This window comes from Stegodyphus dumicola, chromosome 1, assembly GCF_044657685.1.
Source record: "Stegodyphus dumicola isolate Sdum_Otavi_A_Nest chromosome 1, ASM4465768v1".
Lineage (NCBI taxonomy): Eukaryota > Metazoa > Arthropoda > Arachnida > Araneae > Eresidae > Stegodyphus > Stegodyphus dumicola.
Window position 1 is genome coordinate 292,225,558 of NC_140768.1, and position 20,170 is coordinate 292,245,727.

The window sequence follows — 20,170 nt, forward strand, 5'->3', positions numbered from 1 at the left end:
GCTATCGATTACAGAAAACTGAATAGTATTACTAAATTCCCAGTTTACCCTTTGCCGGTTATAGAGGAAATTATTAGAAAGATTAAATCTACTAGATACATGACTACTTTGGACTTAACGTCTGGCTACTATCAAATAGCTATGAAACCCGAAGACATACATAAAACCGCGTTTATAACAAAATCGGGCACTTATGCATTTTTACGCATGCCCATTGGGTTGTGTGGGGCCCCATCAACATTCCAGAGAGCTATGGACATTGTTCTAAAGCCTGTCCTAGGAAAATCGATTTTAATCTATCTAGATGATATAATTATAACAAGTAGTACGTTGGAACAACATATTAAAGATCTAGAAGTGTTTAAATTATTAAAAGAGGCCGGTCTTACAATTAACGCCTCAAAATGTAAGTTCGCAACTAAAGAACTTAAATATCTGGGTTATAAAATTTCGCAAAAGGGTATAGAAACTCAAGATTCAAAAATAAAAGCAATCAAGAATTTCCCACCGCCCAACACCGCCAAGAAACTTTCTTCTTTCCTTGGGTTATGTTCTTACTTTCGGTCATTCATAAAAGATTTCGCTAATATTGTTGAACCCCTGTTAGTAATTAAAAGAAAGAAAAGTTAATTTACGTGGACAGCGGAAGCAAATACCGCATTTGAAAGATTAAAAGAAGCGCTCATCAATGTCCCTGTTTTGAAATTCCTGGAGGGGGACGAAAACCTGGAAATTGCAGCAGATGCGTCGGACTATGCGGTGGGTGCGGTTCTTATGCAAAATAGCCATCCTCTGGCATTTTTTAGTAAAACGTTGAATCACACACAAAGGAATTATACAGCTACAGAGAGAGAAACATTAGCCGTATTAATGGCTGTACACAAATTTCGAGTTTATTTCGGCAAAGCGCCAGTAACAGTCTTTTCGGATCATGCGGCTGTTGGTAGACTTTACTCGGGGAAAAACCTAACGCCCAGGTTAATAAGATGGGCTTTAAAACTCCAAGAATATAATCTAATAATAAAATATAAACCGGGTAAGGAAAACAATGTAGCTGACGCACTTTCTCGTATAAAACTGGACGATGAAGGTAATGAACTTAAATGTGCTGTGTTGATTTGAAAAATTTTAGATTCTAGAGATACAATTATCGCTGAACTGAAAGCTGATCCTGAATTTGGAAGTATCTATGCATATTTGAAAGACCCCGAAAGCTTTGAACATACAGATATCGATGCGATAAGAAATAGAGCAGAAAACTATGAAATAATAGATAATTTATTATTTTATACGAAAACAACAAACGAAAATCTCGAGTACAAACGAGTTATCCCAGTCTCGCTTCGATTAAGCATTTTGAAGGAATTACACGACGCGAAAACAGCGGGTCATTTAGGGGTCAGAAAGACTTTAAAAAGGGTACGCGAGGCGATATATTTCCCGCAATTATGCAAAATAGTAACTGCGTATGTCAGGTCCTGCAATCAATGTCAGTTAATAAATGATATTAATTACAGCCCGGCCGGGTACTTAAATAGCATTCGCGCTACATTTCCGAATGAAATTTTAGGCATAGATCTTCTTGGTCCTTTCCCCCAGAGTGAGTTAAATAAAAATCGTTTTCTTTTAGTAATAGTAGATCATTTTTCAAAATGGACAGAAATTGTTCCACTTAAACGCGCGTCAGCCAAAACAGTCGCAGATACATTCTTACACAGATACATTTTAAAATACGGTGCACCGATAAAAGTCATTAGCGATAACGGTAAACAATTCATTAGTCAAATATTTGAAAACATATGCACTGGACTTGGCATAGACCACAGGCAAACATAGCAGAAAGAGTTAATAAAAACACTGTAAAAATAATTCGCAGTTACGTTAGCACACATCACAAGCGCTGGGATGGCTACATAAATGAGTTAGCTTATGCTTTAAGAACGGCAAATCACGATACTACGGGAAAAACCCCAGAGCAGTTATTTTTACCCCAAAGCAGAATTATTTTTATGCCGAAAGTTAATTACGCCTTTAGATAAATTATTCTTTGTGCAACAAAGAGAGGAAGAATTTAAACAGAAAGATGTGCAAAAACTTATTGACCAGGCGCTTAAAAGCTCGGATACGGCAAGAAATAGGCAAAAAATATATTACGATAGAAAACGCCGTGAAGCAGATTTTAAAGTTGGGGATAAAGTATTGAAGCGGAAATTTTCTTTATTAAGTGCCCCAGACAATTTTACTGCAAAGTTAGCTCCAAAATTTGACGGCCCCTATGTAATTCAGGAAATCAAAAGAGTCGTATTGTACCTTAAGAACGAGAGAGGGGAAATCTGTAAAGCAAGTCCCGAACAGGTGAAAAAATACTATAATCAAAATGATTTTGAAATCCTTAAAAGTTTCTTGCAGGACTCAAGCGTAAAAGAAGTAGAAGGTCCCGAAATAACGTCACCCGTTCCACCACCCAAGAAGCAGAGAACTGAAAAGAGACCTAGCCCTTCTACAACCCAGGCGACGGTACCGAAAAGAAAAAACGAAAACTTTCAGACTCCAGCATTTAAGAAAAACAAGAATGCAAAGCCACCGCATAAAGAAACCTTGGTAAAGAGGAAAACACCACCTACAACGTATCGCAGTAGAAATTATACATCAAGGAGAACGCTTCCCAGGGCCAGAGAGTCAGGTGGAAACAAGGCCGCCGTTCCGGAAAATAAAAAGACAGCAGGAGGAACGAAAAGACCAGCAACAACAGAAAAAATTCAAGAATGACTCCAGACCGGAGGACGCCAAGACCAGCCGTCCAGGGGAAAAACGAAAAAGACAGCAACCCGACGACTATTACGCCAAGAGGCCAGCATGCAGAGGACGCAAAAGAAAAACTAATGTGGACGACACTCGCAGGTCAGTAAGGAGAAGATTGACGTCCATGAAACCTATAACGTGGGAACAGTTCTGCCAGAAAAGAATGACGGAGTTCCAATCATCGAAAACTCAAAGATAAGTTAAAATCTTCTATAAAATTTTTCTTTTGTTCCAAAATGTTATGCGTAAATACGAAGTTCTATGTTTTGACGAAAGTCAATGTGTCTCGGTTGAGACTTAGTTTTGTTTTACTTATTTAGCTAAGGCAAAAGTAGTATTTTCTTTCAGTATAAAATCTAAGAACAAGCAGTTTCTGTTGGTCGAAAGACTAATTCTGTTATGTTAAAGCCAAAATTCGGCCGAAGATAAAAATAACTTCGTATTCTTGTATTAATAAGAATTTTAGTTTCAGTGCCGCCAGCTTGGCGAAGAATGAGTAAAGTAAAAATTTATTTTTCTCTTATTCATTTTATGGTAAATTGTAAAAATCATATGTATTTTGTAAATATACGTAAATACTTGAAAGTTATGTAAAAGTAGAATTTAGTCTAGAAGCATAAAATTGTAGATGCTAAAAGTAAATGCTTAAAAGCAATGAATTCTAATTTAAGTATTAAACTGTAGATAAAATCATGCTTTAGAGTGAAAGCCTGCATGCCTAAAGATGAATGAGGCGGAAGTTAGAATGAATGTGTTTTGTAGGGTTCTCCACCTACACTTGAATTTTAAGAATGTAAAAGTAGCTCATCGAGTTGTAGAATGTCGAGTAAGGTGTGTCTATTTGGTCGTTGAATTCTAACAAATCATGGTAGTTAGGGGAAGTGTCGTAATACTAAAACACGAATATTCCCGTTTGACACCACACATGGTGGAGAGCCAGGGTAAAGTTAAATTAATGTTTGAATACTTGAATGAATGTGAATTAAGCAGTAACTAAGGAAAATAAATCGTTTAAAAACAAAAATGTGTTCAGTGTCAAGAAAGTGTAAATTATAATGTATTTAGAAAGATACTGATACTTATTCCTTACAGATGCTGGAAGGAAAAGAACAAGATTGATTGCTGAAGTCCAGGAAAAGTTGCTGTAAGAAGAGAGATTTAAATAAGTATCCACAGAAATTTAGCATACCTTTTGTGACATAAGATTTTTTTTTTTTTTTTTATGTAAACGAGGCTCTTAAAAGTTAGTTCAGAATAGTAGAAACTTTCGAAAACTTGGAAACAGGTCGTTTGTAGGACCTGCTTCCAAGTTTTCCAAATTCTGGCAGCGGCAAATGTAGGGTTTATATTTATTTTAACTAACATTTATTTTAAGTTTAAACTATCTTTCCTGTCAAGCCTTACGTTCCCATGGAACTGCCAATGCCAGAGTATGTAAATTTTAGTAGAACGCGCAAGGATTCAAATTATCAGCGGAAGTATTCTGAGTTAAATAGAAAGGAAACGAGTTCGAAGTGTACTTTCTTACTTCACGAGCGCGGAGGCAGTTAGTCAGAAATTGAAGAACCACGCGTTTCGGCCTGTGGGCTTGCCTCGGCAAATTGTTAATCGTTCAACGTGGTATTCAGAGTTTGCTGAATTATCAGCGGTATTTTAGAACGCGGTGAGGTTAGTTACGTTTAGAGAGCCTCGTAGTTAGCCATTTGTTATTTTCTCTTTTTAGTTTCTTAGTTTTATTTTACCGCCGGGTCGGCGTAGTTTGTGAGCGTCAAGAGCACGCATTTGTAACTTCTAAAGTTGAATAAAAAGGGACTTAAACCCTTCTCAAGACTGTCTAATATCCAGTTTCAGCAGTCACCACTTTGTTGCGTGCAGGTTGGAGGCGCGCAACTGTACAAGCATTCTTAATTTTGTATCTTACTCATTTATTGTAATGTGTATTTCTTAAATTCACTAGTTTTATTCACATTCTACACTCATTTTATGACTACCACTTAGTCACGCCTTTACCGGGCCGGTTACTTGCTAGTGAGCTCTTGCGTTGCTGGTCTTCCTATTTTTTATCTGTCTTTGCTCCTCCTTACGGCGAACATTATGGGAAGATAGTTCTATGTTATTGTGCCCATCTGGCATAAATTTGATTGAGCCAGATAAACTACTGATCTCAGTGGTATTCTGGCTATAAGTTATCAGTCAGTCAGTCAGTAGAGGCATACTGATGTGCTTATAATAGCGACATAAATTTTCGCGCTGAAACAAGCCTGTAAGCAAGTATCAAGGTATAACAATTTTCAGCATACATTTAGGTACGATGTTCGTCGACTGTTACTAACCGACGCATGGGCATAATACAGTACTGCAAGGCACACCCGTATGAGTGGTACTTTAACAAATTACTTCTAAGAAGAAGAAAATTATGATAATTATGATAAAGTTTTTCTGGGTAGTTTGATTATTTTAGATACCTCTTTCAGGACACTTTGTACTTGTATCATGAAGTTCAAATCAACAATAAATATTAAATTGTTTCTTGAAAATAGGCAAAATTTACCTCCATATCGTATATTGAGCAATAAAGCTGGACTGCGCAATCGCAAATCCATGTGTGTGTCTCCAGTATGCCTTGTGACATTATACATAGTACCCAGTCTTTGAAACTGGTTCCAGTCCTCTTGAAATCTCTTTTGTTCTGTCTGTACCAAATAAAAGGAGTCTTGACCGTTGAGAGAAAATCGCACATCCACACGGGCCGTGTCGTTAAGGACTTCTTTCATCACATTCCGGACAACTGAATTAGCATCACCCAGCACGTGGATGTAAGCACGACCTTGATTTGTGGACATCAAGAGACCCTCACCTAATACGGAGGGCAAGTTAGCGAACTGTGCCTGCAGTTCTGCTTTATATCTGTAAGAATACAACAAATTAATTTCAAGCATTGACAGTATTCAGTAGGGATACATTAGAATCCATTTAAAAAATTTTTACTCTAAAACGCAATCTAAAGTTTTAGAATACAGATTATACGAACACTTGTTTAAATAAAGAGTAAAAGAACTAACATAGCACTCAGTGAAACATTCTGAATTTAGAACAAAAACTTGTCATTCCTTAAAGTTTTATCATGCATTAGAAAAAGCATTAGCATTAAAAAAAAAAAAAAAAAAAAAAAAAAAAAAAAAAAAAAAAAAACGTAGTTTTTTTGCTCATATTTACCTAAATTATGATTTGTAATACCGGTAATGCATCATGTGAAGATGTATGCTCGTGTTGTTCTAAAATTTGGCCATGTCCATGGGAATTTCTAGATATATGCTCATTGGCTCGAAAAATAACCCAAGAAAATTTGAGTTTTATTCCCTGAAAAGTTACAACTCGTATGGCAACTTTCTTCAGAGCACAAATGGGTGATTAATTAGCTATTATTAATATGATAGAGATAATTAAGAAAGAATATATCCATAAAAATTATCGGAAGAAGTCTGTCTTACATTAAAATTACACGAAAGGGTAAACAGCCGTCTTAGAACGAGTTGTCGCATCCTTCCATGAGTGCTTTCCTGAGGCACTCATGAAAAGTGCTTCAGGAAATGCAGTGCATGAGTGAGTGCACTCATGCACTGCAGCATTCATGCACTCAGTGCATGAGTGGTTATAATGTTTAGCAGCTGGCAACTGAGAGACGACTGGTTCGAATTCCTTGCTTCGACCGACAGGGTGAAAAGTGGAATGTCTCTACAAACTTGCTTAGTCACTAAGAACTTCGCAGGCAATTTGTCCAAGATGAATTGCTGGCACGCCTTAGCTTTAACCACGCAGATAATTGTAGGCTAAGGAAACAGAATATTTTGTATCTGTATTTTTTATTACTTGGGGAAATTAAACTAGATCAAAACGAGATATTTTCTTCATTGTATTTAATTTGAAATGATATGTAATAGCACCGTCAGGCATATCTCATCCATACATGTCGTGATCCGGGTTAAGATACATTTCTCAGTTACTACTGATCTGGTCATTCTATTTGTGAGATTAAGTTACAGACTTCGCCTACTAGAATAAGCGATGTAAAAGGTTACAGAAAACGTGAGGGAATCATGAAACTTCACTCCGAACCTGCGCGTATATAGTTGTAACACATTATTGTTGAAGCTTTCGACTTGTAGTGAAATAAAACCAGCAATCTTTGCTAAGTAGTGTTATAAACTAGTTACAAACTTCCGCTTGTCTTCAAGTAGTGATCCTAATTATCGTATAATCTGCTGAAAGATCTTTGAGCTTTGATTTCATACACGAGCTGAAGAACATAGGTAATAATTACTGCAGGCAAATTTGTCTGTCAACCACATGGTAAAGCATGTCATCAATGCATACTGTAACAATGGAAGAACACTTTGTGGATTAATATATTACGTATATAACTTTGTTGTGGACATCTCATGCTTGTGATGTGTTAAGGTAGTGCGTATGATGATTACTATGGTAATGTTCTTTATTGATACAAAAAGATTTTATTATACTAGTTGTAAAATTTGGCGCAGAAGGAATTCTCATGTAGGCTTTACACGGTCCCCCGCCCAATAAGCACAGCAGTAAAAACCTTGCATTTCAAAGGGCTATGAAAGAATTCTACACAGTTCCGCTCTGTCTCAAGACTAAAATTAGTCTATTCTTTTTAAGCATAGTAATGTAGCCATTAAAAAAACAAAGATTATTTCAAATCGGTAACTTTTAGACATTTCAATAAAAAAAATATTTTTAAAGAAATCAATTTAAATCATGCAATTTATCATTTTTATTATTTGTGAGGAAATTAACCAGCAAAATTAAATAGGCAAAAGATCCAAGCAAGTCAGAATTTTTTTTTCCGAACTGTATATTTTATATCGATGTGTATCTATTCCGTATACAACCGAATAATACTTTTTTTTTTAAAAAGAATTTTGTAGATAAATTTCTTTTTTTTCAATGGGGGTATTGAAATCTTTAAAAATCTCCAGTAACTGCTAAAATTGGTTTAACGTTTTGAAATACTCACTTGGCATCGGAAAGATGAGAAGCGCTGAGCCTCGCAAAATGTTTGATAACTACGTCTGCTGTACAACTGAGTCCCGAAATAACTGGAAGGCTCTGTCTCACTGATGCCCTGAAAGGTGCCACATTCCAGCTGGAGAAAGGACTACGAAGATAATGGTCCATGTTATAACCAAAGGAAGACAACCATTTCGGTAGACCTAGAACAATTCAGTCACATTAAGTATGATTAAATGATTACATAATTTTCTTTATTCCCATCTGAAAAACAAGCTTTTTAAATATTTACAGATAAGGAAAAGTAAGCTTAGTTTTTGACTTCAATTCGGTTATTGCTTGCAAGGACATTAAGTATGATCTTGATGTCTCAGCAAAACTAGTTGAGGTTCATGGTAATAACTCAAAATGGATTTCCATTTTTGGCTGTCAGAAGAAACAGAGTAATGAAATAGTTGAACTCTAAAATAGATTTCGGAAATTGTAATTCCAAAATTTATTAAATCGGAAGAAGTATTGTAAAATAGATTCAAAAGGGATTTTTTAGGTGACTTCTGTACGTACGTATGTATATATTTCGCCTAACTCAAAAACGATTAGCCACAGAATGTTGAAAGTTTGTATATGGGAGGGGATGGATATAGCATCTACTTGTGCACCTATCTTTTTATTGCAATCGGCAGTAAGAAACGTGTATATATATATATATATAAGTATATATATATATATATATAAGTATATATAACGGCTATTTAAACCAAAATAATTCAGTACTAAAAGTCACTGGACACCTTTAAAATCAAGTGTTAAATTTGCGTAAAATTTAATTGACCAAAAACATAAATTAGTAATTTAGTTAGAAGTAGATTAAACCATCTTAGGAAACTTCTAAAATTGTATTAAATGAAAATCTATTAAATTAAAAAAATATGAAGCAAAAGTTAAAGACCGTTCCATGTTATTTTTGAAAAACATTTAATTTCTTTAAAATAAACAATTATGTTAAAGTTTTATAATATATTTTAGATTATTTATATTTTCATGTTCCAGACCAACTTTTCAAGGGGGGGGGGTAACAATCTGGAGCATTAAATCCTGAATAATCCTAAGGAAATGAATCCCGTTTCATTCCGTTTTTGGTCTATATACATAATATTAAATATAATCATTGGTCATAGTCATATCTTCCAGTTACATAAGTGCTTGAAGTGACAAAAATATTCATGTTTTGACAATGTCAAAATAAAAAAAAAAAATTTTCAACAAATAGCGAAATCTAACTTTTAACATGGTATCCGGGTTCTTCTATACTTATATTTGAGAAAGTTTTATACTCATTATGGAAAAATAAAAATTCTAAGAAGTTTGACTCCAGTACGACAAAAATTGACAAAATTGATTGATCTGTTTAATTTCAAAATTTGCAATTTTTTTCAGGAATCCGTTAGTCAAATTAGTATTAATTGAGAAAACAAGTGTAAATAAAGTGCAATAAAAAAGAGTCTATAATTTAATAGGCAAGGAGTGGTACAAGGAAGTAAAATAGAACAAGGAAGTCGTCTGGAGTGCACACCAGATTTTTTAAAATTTCTAATGTAGAAGTAGAAGGAAATTTCTAATGGTCAATTAGGAGAAAACCACGACTTTTATGAAAGATAAATTTATTCACCTCGCAGAGATAATTTAATTACTGAAACCAAAACAAATTTAAAATCTCTTCTCACCCATCATTAAATCATCTTCTGCTACAGCTGGACTAAGGGGATTATTATTCTTGAATCTGTACATGTGGATATCGTAGGGAGCATATAATACTCTCGAGATGTCTTCCCACTGCGGCGTCAGCCATTGAGCAGTTTCTGGCTGGTAAGCTCTGCCATCGAAGAACAGAAGTTGCGTTGATGGGTCCCGGATGCCTCCCCAGTACTCCACGTATAAAAGGAACTGCGGATTGGAGTCGGAGATGATTTCGCCAAAAGGCGTCCTGTAGAAAAGAAACCAAAGAAGTATACTTTGATGTTAAAGGTGAAATAATTCGATAAAAATGGGAACTTTCCTGACGATTTTAATCTTTACATTACGCCCAAAGGAGCGTTTTTTCAACCTTTTTTTATTTATTAAACATTACGTTCTTCGCACTTAAACCGTAAAATTCAGTTCAATATCAATATTACAAAATAATTTTAAAACAAGCATATCTTCGGAATTTCCGATATACGTACAGTTTCGTACGCTGGAGATAAAAATGTTTTTCTTTTGTACAGTGTTGCCATTCCTCGCTTTGAAATCGTTGAGTTTGCTAATAAAAAATACTTTAATGTCTGATAAAATATGAAATAGATAATAAAAAACTTCCAAATTAGGGCTTCCGGGTGCCCATATTCGGTGGAGGATTATTTTATTCGAAATTCGATGGCTCTAGGTACCGTTGTTTTATCATAACTCGAGAAACATACATACATTGATGCAGACTCTTCATTATTTAATTCCTCTAAATATAATATAGGGCTGTAATATTTGGTGGCAACAGTTTGAAAATTGAATCAACGCAGAAAGTGATTGGACGCAAAATGCGAAAACGAAATTAATAGCCCTTTTGAGCTAAAAATGGGGGTATATTTATTTTCAAAATTTAATGGACTTGTTATAATAATGGGCTTCTGTAAACATTTAGGGCTGAAGCTCATGGGATTTCCCTTTACCTGGTAGAAGGTAATCAGTTCAAAAACCCTAACAGACGTGAGGTAAATTATCTCTATGTCTGAAAGTACCTACAGAGTCAGGTAAAGGTTTAAATAAATCTTGATCCGACTCTGTAGTTACTGATGCTTATTATTATTCTGTTTAATAATAATAATAATAAATTAATGTTATTTAATTAAATAATAATCATTGAATAATAATTGAAAAATATTAATTAATATTAATTTATTAATTTGGTAATAATTAACTATTTAATTTTTAAATTATTAATGATTTTAATAGTTATTTTAGTTATTTATTTATTTTTGTTCCTCTTTGCTGACTGTTTTCCTTAGAGCTCCGGCACTTCTAATTTTAGAAATTAAGCCTTGTTGGAGATATTACTTCCAGTCCAGCGCAACTCTGTGATTCCGATATGTCTTTGTGTAATGCATCCTATTCATTTCCTACTCCCTCAGCTGAATCATTCTGTATGTCTGCACTTATTTCTGGAAATATCTGTCTTTTTTATATATATATATATTTGCATATTTATAACAATAAATGCTATTTTATTATGACTACCTCACGTGAGTCCAAATGGGAATTTGAAAGCAAATATTCACACTGCAGGGCACTGATGTCATTGCTGGTGTGTTATTTATCTTTTGAATTCAATAATAGCAATAATTATTGAGAACAAGTATGATGCTTACCTTACAACTTTCTTGACAACCTTTCCTTCTGTGTCAAAAACCATAATCGGCGAACCTAAATGATCGCAAGCCACAAAGTACCTATTGGCAGAAGTATCTTCAATGTACATCAAATGTCCATTCGTGTCGTAGAACAGTGACATGGTGGTTCGTGAATTTGGAAGATGTACGTGTGTCACCTTCTTTGGATCCTTTGGGTTGGTATACAAGAACTGAGTGACATTGTAATCACCGCTGCTCCATGCAACTAGCCTATCCAAGGCGTCATAAACATAAGTGACATCATATACGCCTGGATTGATAGCATTAGTTAACTGCGATTTGGCATTGAACGTGAATTTCTCTGGTCCCCTAGATACAATAAAGCCTCGCGCATCCACAATATAAGGTATGTTGTCATCGTATCCAATTAACCGATCGCCTTCATCATACTGAAGTGTTATTTGTCTGTCACCGTGCCAGAAGGAATTCATATTACCATTAACATCATAAAGGTACCTAGAAAAGAAATGAGCTTGGTCAGAAAGATAGGATAAGAAACACTTTTTTGAAACATTTGACTTGCATTCAGTTAGACACACACCGGCCAATGAATAAGAAACCGTTGAGAGTTTCTTTGAATGTGTGCCAAGGATAAAATCTGCAAATTTTTTTATGACATGGGTTACACGTGGTTAGAATGCTAGTATAAGTAAGGCGTAATTGTGCTTTTCACGATGAATGAAGTAAAATGGAAAAAACGACAGAGCTTTCACCATTTGAAGAAGCGTTTATTGTTGGTGCCCGTTTAGCAGAGGCGTCGATTTCGAAGTCAACAAATCTCACTGGGTTCTCAATAGCAACCATATCAAAAGTTTTCAAAAGTTGGAATCAGAACCCACAGTCCGAGCACAGTTTTCCAAGACAGTGATCGTCGTCGTCGTCTCCGACGAATTGTTTGGGAGGACAGGAAATCTATTGTGCATCAACTGACACAGATCGTCAACCAAGGCACTTTTCAACAGATTTCATCTCGAACCATGCGCAGAGAATTGCAGAGGATAGGAATGCATAGTCGGATGCCTGTGAGAAAACCACTCTTTTCTGCCCGACATGCAAGAATTCGTTTTCAGTGATGTCGCGAAAGAAGTCACTGAACATCTGAGGATTGGAAGCGGGTAATGTGGTCGGATAAATCACGCTACACCTTATTTTGTACTGATGGAAGACGTCGAATTTGGCGAGAACCCCATGAAGCCATGAGTCAATCTTGCCTTACTCGCACTGTGCAAGTGTCTGGTAGGAGTATCATGATATGGAGCATGTTCTGCTGGCATGGAAGTGGGACCCTGGTGTTCCTCGAGGGTAAGCAAACAGCCACGAGATACCTAGATATACTGGCAGATCAAGTGCACCCTGCAATGTTGCATTTTTATCCTGATCATGACGGATGCTTCATGGACGATAATGCAACTATACGTAGTGCCAGAAGTGTTCAAAATTGGTTCGCTGAACATCAATCTGACTTCCAACACCTTCCCTAGCCACCGCATAGCTCGGATCGTAACCCCATAGAAGATGTATGGGATATGGTGAAACGACGCATCCGACAGCCCTCTCCTCTTTCATCTAATTTAGACGATCTAAGCAGCTGCATAGCCAATGCATGGTATTCTTTGGACGTAAATGCACTCCAGAAGCATGTAGACTCGATGCCCAAACAAATCAGTGCCGTTATCCGTGTAAAAGGTGGTCCAATAAAATATTTATTGATCTTGGGTTTCTAATTCACTGTCCAGTGTGTGTATTATCTTGTTACATTGTTTTGGTTAATTAAACATAGTGTTACGAATTTGGTATTTAAAAAGCAAATGTTAGTTCAATTATAAATTAAATGGTTTTATTTCTCGCGCAGTGCAGCGCGTGACGAATATTAAAAGAAAGCTAAGCCGGAAAAATTAAAAATACAAGAGCGCGTGCGTTAAATAAATAAATATCTCTTTTTGATTTCGAGAAAGTGCTGGAAAATTCTAGCGCGTGATTTTAAAATCTTATAAAAGGAGGAAAACATCTCAGTTTGTAGTAGTTGCTTAGTTTGTTGTTGTTTAGAAAACTACTGTTGTTGATTGTAGCGAATTCGCGGATTAGCGTTCTTTAGCTGTTTTGAATTACGTTCTATTGGACATTTGAGTAGTTAAAAGAAAACTACTGTGAGATATTGTAATACTGCGTGATAATTTGAGAAAATTTAAGCATTTTTGTTGTGATAATAATAAATTTTTGTTCATTTTTCATCGGACTTGTGCATTCATTTAGTAACGAATCCGTACGCACGCAACAATTTTTGGTGGCAGCGGTGGGATTTGAATGCCAATAACAAGAGCGATGGAAGAGCAGTTAAGGCAATTGATAACAGCCTTTGCCTCGTTTAAAGAAGAAATGAAAGAAGAGATGAAATCTAGCCAAGGAAAGATGGAAGGGGCCGTCAACTCTGTTAAGGACGAAATGAAAGCCGTTCAAGCTGGTCAAGAAAAGATTGAAGCAGGTCAAGAAGAAATGAAAAGAGAGATTACCTGCATAATAGAAAATAAATTTGAAGCTATGGAAGGCAGAATTGACACAGTTGAAAATAAAGTTGGACTAATTGAAGAAAGAGTTTCTTCGGTGAAAGAAGAAATAGAAGAAAGAGTTTCTTCTGTAAAAGAACATATAGAAGGGAGAGTTTCTGCTGTGGAGGAACGAATTGAAGGAAGAGTTTGTGCCGTCCAACACCAAATCGAACAACAAATTGATGAGAGAGTTTCTGAAGTTGCCAAAGAAATGGATACTTTAAAGAAATTCGTAGCGTCGGCAGGGAGCAGGAGTGATGATTTTAAATTCTTACCAATGCCTGCTCGTCCACCTCTGAAGCTATCCACATATGATGGGAAGACCTCCTGGCAGGTGTATAAGACACAATTTTCTATCGTGGCGAATGCGAATGGATGGGATTCCCAAGCTAAGGCCTGTCATCTCGCCGCTTCTCTAAGAGCCGACGCAGCGGATATCCTTCAGACTCTTCCCGAAAACAAAAGGTTAGATTTCGAAGCTCTGTCCGGCGCCTTGGAGTTGCGCTTTGGGGAGAAGTGTTTAAAAGACTACAGCAGGCTCCAATTAAAATCTCGTCAACAGAAGCCTACCGAAACACTTCAGGAGCTCGCCGCGGATGTTGAAAGGCTGTCCCATCTCGCCTTTTCGGAATGCCCGACAGAAACAAGGGAAATCCTGTCCTTGCAATACTTTATCGACGGCATCCGAGATACTGAAATACAGAAAGCTCTACGAATGGCGGATGTAAAAGATTTAAAAAGTGCTCTAGTGTACGCCATGAAATTTGAGGCAGCCCAGCAAGCCACTCGTCGAGACCGCCACCCAGTCAGAGCTGCTCAAGTCCAGGAGCCAGGGGATCAAGTCACCGCTCGACTTGACGATTTAACTAGACAACTGAACGCCTTGAGACGGAATATTGGTGAGAAGAAACCGACCGTTAAGTGCTGGAACTGCGGTGCTGAAGGACACATACGAAGAAACTGCAAAACACCCCAGGGTACTGATTTTAAGACCGCTTCTAACAAGCAGCAGGGAAACTAATTAGTGGCCATCTCGCGGGGCGGAGGTTGCCAGATAATGAAAAGCCCCCGTTTAAAGCGCTTCAGATTTCTGCAATGAGAGGCGGCAGTAATGGACTTTTCATAATAGGACATATTAATGGAGTTCCGTGCAATATGACTATAGATACAGGAGCCAACGTCACTATCATCCAAAAAGATTTGGCTCAACAACTAGGAAACAAACTTATCTGGACGCCGCCCTGCGTTACCCTCCAGACTGTGTCCGGTGAGAAGATCGACATCGACGGAAAAGTAAATGTTAACATCACGTTTGGAAGTGCCGCTTACCATCACACGGCATATGTAGCAGAGATCACTGATTCTTGCATACTCGGATTGGACTTTCTAAGGAAATACAATTTTTCCTTGGATTTTAAAAATAACGAATTGCATTCTACATCTGAGGACATAGCGTTATTTCTCGTTAATGATGAAGAAGTTAAATCTGTCCATAAAATCATAGCACAAGACTATATCACAATACCGGCAAGAACAGAAATTTTACTTCCTGGATCCATAGCCGAAAATAGAAATTTCCGCTACGGCATCATAGAATATCCCAATAACTGTAATATCCCAAAAGGAGTACTAGTAGCCTCAACACTCGTCGACCTATCCAGAACGGTTATCCCGGTGAGAGTCGCCAATGTAACTGAAAAGTCGAGAGTTATTAAGAAAGGTGAAGTGGTTGCAACATGTACTCCAGTAACCAGCGTTGAAAGAAAGAGTAACATCCCAGAATCCGTGTCCTCAGAGAGCATTACATCGGAGTTATTGCAGAATGCACAATTAAACGATAAAGAGAAAAATGCTGCCGATCGCGTCATTAAAGATCTTCAAGTTGTTTTCTCCCGCTCGTCTTCTAACGTGGGTCGAACTAGTTTGACACAACATAGAATAGATACTGGCGATCATCCCCCGATCAAGCAACATCCAAGACGTCTACCGTTTGCTAAACAGAAAGAGGTGCGAACACTGTTAAAAGATATGGAAGAAGGCGATGTCATCGAGCCTTCAGCGAGTCCATGGGCATCTCCCATCGTTCTCGTCAGAAAGAAAGACGGCTCAACAAGATTTTGCGTTGACTACCGCCGGTTGAATGAGGTTACGAAGAAAGACAGTTACCCTCTTCCTAGAATTGATGACATTCTAGACACTCTTTCTGGAAGCAAGTGGTTCTCAACACTTGATTTAAAGAGTGGGTATTGGCAGGTAGAAATCCATCCTGATGACCGAGAAAAGACGGCATTTACTACGGGACAAGGACTTTGGCAGTTCAAAGTGATGCCATTTGGACTGTGTAATGCGCCGGCAACATTCGAACGTCTTATGGAGACTGTTTTGAAAGGCCTTTCCTACGAAGCCTGTCTGATATACCTGGACGATATCATCATCATCGGAAAGAGTTTTGAAGAGCATCTAGAAAATCTAAGAAAGGTGCTTCAGAAACTGAAAGAGGCCAATCTGAAGCTGACTCCCGCTAAATGCAAATTGTTTCGAAAGGAAGTGACTTACCTGGGACATGTCATCTCTGCAGAAGGTGTGCGCACGGATCCTGAAAAGGTATCAGCGGTTAAATCCTGGACGCGTCCCGAAAATGTCCATCAGCTGAGAAGCTTCCTAGGGCTTTGCACCTACTATAGGAGATTCGTGAAGAACTTTTCTTCCATCGCAAGACCACTTCACAAGCTGACAGAGAGCAAGCAAAGATTCTTGTGGACAAAGGAATGCGAGGATGCATTTAACAACTTAAAGGAAGCTTTAACATCTGCTCCAATCCTGACGTATCCTCAGCTCGACAGACCATTTATTCTCGACACCGATGCGAGCAATGAAAGTGTCGGTGCTGTTTTGTCCCAAGAAATAGACGGCCAAGAACGTGTAGTAGCTTACTGGAGCAAGTGCCTGTCTAAACCGGAGAGGAATTACTGTGTCACAAGGAAAGAGTTGCTCGCCATAGTCAAAGCTGTAGAACATTTCCATCATTATCTATACGGGAGAAAATTCCTCCTCCGCACGGACCATGCCTCATTGGCCTGGCTTTTAAATTTCAAAAATCATGAGGGTCAAATAGCCAGGTGGAAACAGAGACTCCAAGAATATGACATCACTATCCGTCATCGTAAGGGATCATCACACGGAAACGCCGACGCCCTGTCTAGAAGACCTTGCCAAGGAAGCTGCGGATATTGTTCCAGGGTGGAAGCGAAATACGAGCTGCTGACTCCGGTCGCAAGACAAATTACAACATCAACATCGGCTGATCGAGACCCGTGGAGTGATGATGAAGTCAGGAAAGACCAGCTGGAAGACCGCGACATTAAACCCATACTTGATTTAATAGAGTCATCAAACAGAAAACCTACATGGCAGGACATTTCTATCTGTAGTCCTACAACAAAACAATACTGGGCACTCTGGGATTCACTTCACATTCGAAACGGCGTCTTATACCGGAAATTCGAGTCGGATGATGGGAAGACGTTCCGATGGCAACTGATACTTCCAAGATCCCGGATTCCTGATGTCCTCAAAGAACTACATAACAGCCCTACAGGAGGTCACTTTGGAATTATGAAGACCTTACAGAGAGTTCGTGAGCGCTTTTACTGGAATAATGCAAAGAATGACGTGCAAAAGTGGTGCCGATCTTGCGATGCCTGTGCAGGTCGGAAAGGACCGAGGAAACGCAGCCGAGGCAGACTGCAACGTTACAACGTAGGTGCGCCTTTTGAACGTATCGCCTTTGACATCCTGGGACCTCTGCCACGAACTGCTGATGGCAACAAATACATACTCGTTGTCATTGATTACTTCACCAAGTGGCCTGAAGCTTATCCTATTCCTGATCAAGAGGCAGTCACAGTAGCTGAGGTAATGATACAGCACTGGATTTCCAGGTTCGGAGTGCCTCTTCAGTTACATTCCGATCAGGGAAGGAATTTTGCCTCGGCAGTAATCAAAGAACTATGCAAACTACTTGGCATTGACAAAACTCAAACGACGCCATTGCATCCCCAGTCGGACGGCATGGTAGAGAGGTTCAATCGAACCATCCTTAATAACCTCTCATTAGTGGTTTCCAGAAACCAACAGGACTGGGACAAGAAATTACCACTCTTTTTACTGGCTTACCGCAGTGCTGTCCACGAGACTACCGGCTATTCTCCATCACAGATGCTCTTCGGTCGTGACCTTCGTCTGCCTTGTGATCTATTGTTTGGCCGCCCTCCGGATGCTCCTTCATCGTCTGAGGAATATATTCAAGATCTCCAGGCCCGGTTTGAAGTGATGCACAATTTTGCACGAGAGCGAGTCAACTTGGCGACGGAGAAGATGAAGACCCGATACGACACAAGAGCTACTGAACATCAATTCCACGAAGGAGACAAGGTGTCCGACTCGACGGAAAGGACTTTGTCCGAAATTACAGTCACCTTGGGATGGGCCGTACACAGTCCTAAACAGGCTGAATGACGTCGTGGTTCGGATTCGTAAGTCTTCGAACTCTAAACCTAAAGTCGTTCATTACGACAGGTTAGCTCATTACTATGGCCATAGTACATAATGTAAATAATTGTAAATAGTATAAGACCATGGTCCTTTTTGTTTTTAAATGTGTATTTGATTTGATTTGTATTTAGTATTTGATTTGTATTTAGTATTTGTTTTATATTTAGTATTTGATAGCATTTGATTTGTTCAAGTTAGTTATTGCATTTATTGTTCATGTTGTTTGATATTGTAATGTAATGTTTATGCCTCAGTTGCATTTATGCCACAGTTGTAAGTTTAGCTTCCTATCCAGGGATTGTACTGCCCGGGACGTGCAGTCCTTGGGAAGGGGGCAGTGTTACGAATTTGGTATTTAAAAAGCAAATGTTAGTTCAATTATAAATTAAATGGTTTTATTTCTCGCGCAGTGCAGCGCGTGACGAATATTAAAAGAAAGCTAAGCCGGAAAAATTAAAAATACAAGAGCGCGTGCGTTAAATAAATAAATATCTCTTTTTGATTTCGAGAAAGTGCTGGAAAATTCTAGCGCGTGATTTTAAAATCTTATAAAAGGAGGAAAACATCTCAGTTTGTAGTAGTTGCTTAGTTTGTTGTTGTTTAGAAAACTACTGTTGTTGATTGTAGCGAATTCGCGGATTAGCGTTCTTTAGCTGTTTTGAATTACGTTCTATTGGACATTTGAGTAGTTAAAAGAAAACTACTGTGAGATATTGTAATACTGCGGGATAATTTGAGAAAATTTAAGCATTTTTGTTGTGATAATAATAAATTTTTGTTCATTTTTCATCGGACTTGTGCATTCATTTAGTAACGAATCCGTACGCACGCAACAATAGTTTTCTAAAATAAGAAAAAATACCATTGGAGCTTTTTAAATATGAGTAAATACGAAATAGTTTTAAAGTAGTTTAACTGCAATAACAAAATTCTTGAGACAGCACGGAAAATAATCTGAGCTTACTCTTGAAACAGATTCAGGTATGAGCGGCAGAGGCCGGCAAAATGAAATTTTTGGAGTTCGCGGCAGATTTTATCAACCTTCTCCCCATACATAAAATTAAAAAAAAAAAAAAAAAAAAAAAACTAACAAGAAACGTATTAAAAGAACCCTCTCAAACCCGTCGGCAGTAGATTCGTTGCAAGTTCATAACTATTGAAATTAATTCTTTAGTCTATAGCACAAAAGTGGAAGAGTTTCATGTCCCGCCACCTTTACGATATCATAAAAATTTAGGCACAAAATCCCTGATTTTTTACTAAAAACAGCTTTAATGTGGGCGTCCTAGCGAAATCTTTGTGTCTTTATGCCGGGTTAGACTTATGTCTTGGCGAGCAGCGACGATCAACCAGCAAAAAGGTGCCAGACCCTTATGCAAATTGTCCATTTCTGTCAGCTCATACCCATAGGTACCTGTCAATCCCATCCACGAAACTAAATTTTTCGCGGGAGAAAGAGAAAAAGTTAAAATATCCCTTTACCGGGATTCGAAACGCGGAATTTCCTTTAGCTATCTGGACATGATAACCATTTGGACGACGAGAATATGAGCGGAAAGATGGGAAAATTCCTTATAATCTTCCCGAATAGAAGGGCTTCTAAAGCGAGGCACGAGAACCAGTCGACTAAACCCAAGCAGTGACTAATTATTACTTACCACATATTTAAGATGGACGTTATTTAGCAAAGTTAGACATCTCGAAGTAGGAAACGTGAAAAATCAACTGTGCAGTCCTCGGGTTTCGAAACACGGACGAAATCACGACCACGGGTATGGCGCTGGATCTGCCACTTGT

At 37.9% G+C, this 20,170-nt stretch overlaps 1 protein-coding gene across 1 annotated transcript in view; it reads right to left on the reverse strand.

Annotated features, from left to right (window-relative positions):
- Positions 1-20,170, reverse strand: part of LOC118193542 (teneurin-m-like) — an 826,904-nt gene that overhangs the window by 12,408 nt on the left and 794,326 nt on the right. Inside the window, exons 30-33 of the mRNA XM_085808642.1 lie at positions 11,232-11,729; positions 9,558-9,817; positions 7,841-8,036; positions 5,354-5,709 (exon numbers count right to left, since the gene is read on the reverse strand). Of these exons, the coding sequence (XP_085664768.1) occupies positions 5,354-5,709; positions 7,841-8,036; positions 9,558-9,817; positions 11,232-11,729 (1,310 nt within the window). The remainder of the gene's footprint in view (positions 1-5,353; positions 5,710-7,840; positions 8,037-9,557; positions 9,818-11,231; positions 11,730-20,170) is intronic.